A 5,000-nucleotide genomic window follows, 5' to 3' on the forward strand; every position below is an offset into this window, starting at 1 on the left:
CTGTGCTGCGACTTCTGTCTTGTATGTGGCGCACGTTATATATATGTCAAATCAGCACCGCCCTGAACTGGCCCTTCGTGGTCGGGCAAACAAACAAACAAACAAAACCTTTTTGGGCCCGAATGAGAGTTGGACATTTTTTGTTATCGGTTTTTCGTACCAAAAATTATCATCACAAACGTGTCGTAATTATGAAATTATTTCTGAAGTGTCGTGGAGCAAAGTTTGAGGGACAGATGGGGTGCGAGCAAACGTGTACATAAGTATATCTATTGTATGGTTAAAAGGTGGGGATGTTGGTTTTCAAACCACTGGTGACTGCCTAAGAAAGCACAAATATGTAACAAAATACGTTAAGGTAATGTGTGTATTTGCATTTATCTTTGCAGGTGCTGCCAACTCTGCTGAAAGATCTACATACGTACACACTATACGGGATAAAGTACCAGAACTTTCTTTTGCAAGGGAACTTACAGCAACGTGTATACGTGATCATGATCTTCACATCTGCGTTGAAATCCTTTTTAAGATGCATCACTAGCTGATGTGTTGGAGAGGTTGTGTTTGCGTTAGCGTGTTTGTCCAAGACATCTGTGATGGTGATACGCGGACCACTGTCTTTTTGATTTCTCAACAACAACAACAACAACAACAACAACAACAACAACAACAACAACAACAACAACAACAACAACAACAACAACAACAACAACAACAACAACAACAACAACAACAAGGAAAGGAAGGCAAATAGAAAAGCAAAGAAGTGAAAAGTACAAAGGAAAAAAGAAGAGGAAAGAAAGAAGAATAAAATTACAACACCATCCACACAGTCATCTTCATACGGCTACCAAACCAACCACCACGATTATCGGAATGTGATTGTGGGCAAATCGACAACTTGTCAAAGTCATTCAGCTCTCAGGTTTGATAGAGAATACCGTTAAAACTAACTTTAAGGTGTGATGTGATATCGTCAGAAAAGCCGACAGAGGAATGCGATGTGAAAAAAACAGCGCAGAATCAGCTTTAAACGACGTCGCTTGATTCCTGATCAGATCACGAGTGTATGCAGTATAAACCGTCATAGCTATCTGCAGTATAAAAAATGATAAAGACATAAGGTTATACAGTATATCCCATGCAAAGCTAACAGCAGGACGTGATACTTAGAATCAACGCATGATCGACAATTCCACGACGGCATTCAGTAATAAAATCACAGGTTGCATACAGAATACCATCAAAGTTAACATTTCGATATGACGTGAAAAGGCAATGTGATACAGTAATACTAAATGCAACGTTAACAGCGGGATGTAATATATAAAAAGCAATGCACAGTCGGCAATTCTACGACATTGTTGAATTATTATCAGATCACGACTGCATACCATCAAAGATTATGGCAGGATATGTGACGAGCAGATGTGACATAATGCCGTAAAGCAGCTAACTGCAGGATATGTGACGAGCAGATGTGACATAATGCAGTAAAGCAGCTAACTGCAGGATATGTGACGAGCAGATGTGACATAATGCAGTAAAGCAGCTAACTGCAGGATATGTGATGAGCAGATGTGACATAATGCAGTAAAGCAGCTAACTGCAGGATATGTTATGAGCAGATGTGACATAATGCAGTAAAGCAGCTAACTGCAGGATGTAATGTATAGGAGCAGTGCAAAATCGAAACGCTGACAACGTCGTTCAATTATCAGTGATCAGTCTGTTCAAAGGTTGAATACAGCATATACCGCCAAAGTTAACGGCATGGTGTGACATGTAGACGTAATGCGTTGCAGTATCACTTCCAATTTAACCGCAACATGTGATATATAGCAGCAGTGCTGACTCGCCAGTCTGACGACGTGGTTCAGTTATTAGTTCACAGCCTGCATGCAGTCTGACGTCAAAGCTAGCAGCAGTATGTGATATGTAAAGGCACGGCAGAATCAGCAAGTTGACGGACGCATTCAGATCAGCCTGACGTCAAAGTTAACAGCAGTTGGTATGTAAAAGCATAGTTATTAGATCACAGCCTGCGTGTATGTCTGACGTCAATGCTAACGGCAGGATATGTGATATGTAAAATCACGGCAGAATTGGCAAGTTGAAGACGTGGTTGAATTTACCCGTCAGCTCAAAGTTTACACGCAGTATACCCATACAGCCGACAACAGAACGCGATATGTAACAGCACTGAAGAATCGGCAGGTTGACGACTTCGCTCAATTATAAACCAGCTCACACGCCGTAAACCAAAAAAAGACGACAGCAGAACCTGATGACTAACAGCGCTGCAGGATCGGCAAGTTGACGATGTGTTTCAATTATACATCAGCTCTCAGTTTACACGCAGTATAGCATTAAAGCCGACAGCAGAACGTGATATGTAACAGCACTGCAAGTAACTGTTGTCGACGGTTTCAATAATAATTCAGCTCAGAGTTGGTTTAAACAAGGTTTTATTCACCGAAACATGATACTATAGTAAAACGAGAATTAATAGGGACACGAACTCAAGCGAACACAGTTCACACGCAGTATACCATTCAAGCGAACACAGTTCACACGCAGTATACCATTCAAGCCGACAGCAGGATGTGATGTGTAGAAACAGTCGGTTCCAGTGGAAGACGTCGCGCTGCATTCAGGTGTGGACATCGAAGTGTCGTGTGAATTCACCATGGCGTGACCCCACCTGCTGTTCCGGTCGGCTTGTGTCCTGTGTGCCTGCATGTAGTGCAGCCATGCAAGACGATCTGGAGTTAGAGGCAGATGAGGTGAGTTTGTGACTTATAATGTATTTGTCATTTTATTATACGTTATTTGTTTTTTTGCCCAACATTTGACATTTTACCCAGATCGAAACAGTCATTGTTCACCACGACCGCTTGCGCGGTCTCGGAGGAACACTGACTGTTTCGATCTGTGTAAAATGTCATATTTTGGTCAAAAATACAAATAACATTTATATATCGATCGATTCTGGTTACAATTCCTTTTAGGTTTTACGATTGAACCCACACAAACATGCACTATTTTGTAGTCTCGGCTAACCGCCTAAATATGAACTGTTGTCGGCCTCTGACGTCACATGGCTCAAAGAAGGGAAATCCCATGTTCAATCGATACATAATTATGTATTTGTGAGTTTATGACTTATAATGTATTTGTCATTGTATACATGTATTTGTGAGTTTTTGACTTTTAATGTATTTGTCATTGTTTATGTATTTGTGAGTGTGTGATTTATTATGTATTTGTTATTGAATATGTATTTGTGAGTTTTTGACTTATAGTGTATTTGTCATTGTTTATGTATTTGTGAGTTTGTGACTTATTATGTATTTGTTATTGAATATGTATTTGTGAGTTTGTGACTTATTATGTATTTGTTATTGAATATGTATTTGTCATATGTGTATTTCATTTCTTTGGCCTGTAAACATCAGTCAGTTTGATTATTTTCTTTCTTTTCTTTTTTTGAAAAAAACGTGGGCTGTACTCTGCTAGCTCGCTTTATTTTTAATTTTATTGTGTATTTTGTTAACTATACATTTAATTCTCCAAACACGTACACTTTTTAAATTTGATTTTCAGCTTGTTACATTACAATAACATGATTAAGCAACTTAAGTTTCTGCGTGTCGTAAACTGTCGATGCCAGACGACATCCCTGATTTCCCCAAGCGTTCAGGAGTGCACTTAGTAGGATTATTTGTCAGCTATTCGTATACTGCTGCCTTAAATGCCATCGTCCTTTGATCACCCGTCCCTCCCCGCGATGCCAGGTAATCGGATTTATCAATTGTCAGTGAAGATTATCTGCTGCTTCGTTGTTTTTATTGATGGTAGCAATCGACATAATTATGTACTGTATTGAATTACTCGCTGACTTAATGACAAGTAAACGGATTTATCAATTGTTAGTAAAAAAAAAATTGTTTGCTGTGTCTTTGCCTTTGGGAATGGGTAGCAAACGGCATTCGTGTTACTGTTTTAATACTGAACGACCGATGACAAGTTATCGGATTTATTAATTGTCGGTGAAGATCATTTGCTTCTCTTCTCACTGTCTTTAGAAAATATGTCAATCTTTAATGTGAACTGTAATGTGTTTACTCGCTTCATCGATGACAAGAAATGGGATTTATCAACTGTACGTACAGAATATTTGCTGCTTCTTTGTTCTTTATTTACTCGCTGACTTACAGATACTGAACACACGATGACAAGTAGCCGGATTTATCAATTGTCAGTAAAGATTATTAATTTGCTATTTCTTTTTTGTGTGACAATTTCTGTGTGTACAATTGTACTTACTCCGGATAATAAAGATACTGGAAATTGACTGTCACAGGTCATTGTGGGGATTTGTTGCATTTTCAGTCATTATACGTACCACATTAAGAGAAGATTCTTTTGTGGTTGCCATTTTATGACGCTACCTGATGATGCTAATTAATGACCTGTTCATTTTGACAATTTCATTTTTAGTTTGACTTTGAAATTATGCGATGAGGACATCCGCTTGCTGGCTTCCGCCTTCTACGCGCAAATGATAATTTGAATTGTAAATGGGTGCGTTGTGAAAGATAATTGGTTTTCAATAGCTGAACAAGTTAAGCACAGGTGTTTGAAAGGGAATCAGGCTACGTATATTGCGAGTAGCACTATAGTTCAAGTAAACATATACACACACTCATAATTATATCAGTGACCGGCGTTTCCATTATTGTAAATTATTACAGAGGACTACCTCCAGTCTATTTTTATTTGATATCACAAACTTGCAAATTGTTTCAGTCATTACCTTCATTGCCTTTTATACGTCTTAGCTGATTAGTAACGTGTTGTTTGGTTACCACATTTATAATAATTATCTGTCTTGTGTTACAAAGGATTGGGAGAGTCACAAGGTTTTAACCACTCTAATTTCGAGCTTTTTTCGTTGTTGTGACCTTGGATGTTAACTTCTTTTAAAGTTGTTGTCT

General features: G+C 38.6%; 1 protein-coding gene across 1 annotated transcript in view; it reads left to right on the forward strand.

The window, feature by feature from the left end:
• Positions 1–5,000, forward strand: part of LOC138953150 (serine-rich adhesin for platelets-like) — a 132,819-nt gene that overhangs the window by 8,168 nt on the left and 119,651 nt on the right. The window contains exon 2 of the mRNA XM_070324945.1: positions 390–2,786. Coding sequence (XP_070181046.1) covers positions 2,610–2,786 — 177 coding nt within the window. The 5' untranslated portion in view covers positions 390–2,609. The remainder of the gene's footprint in view (positions 1–389; positions 2,787–5,000) is intronic.

The sequence above is a fragment of the Littorina saxatilis genome, linkage group LG17, assembly GCF_037325665.1.
Source record: "Littorina saxatilis isolate snail1 linkage group LG17, US_GU_Lsax_2.0, whole genome shotgun sequence".
Classification (NCBI taxonomy): Eukaryota; Metazoa; Mollusca; class Gastropoda; order Littorinimorpha; family Littorinidae; genus Littorina; species Littorina saxatilis.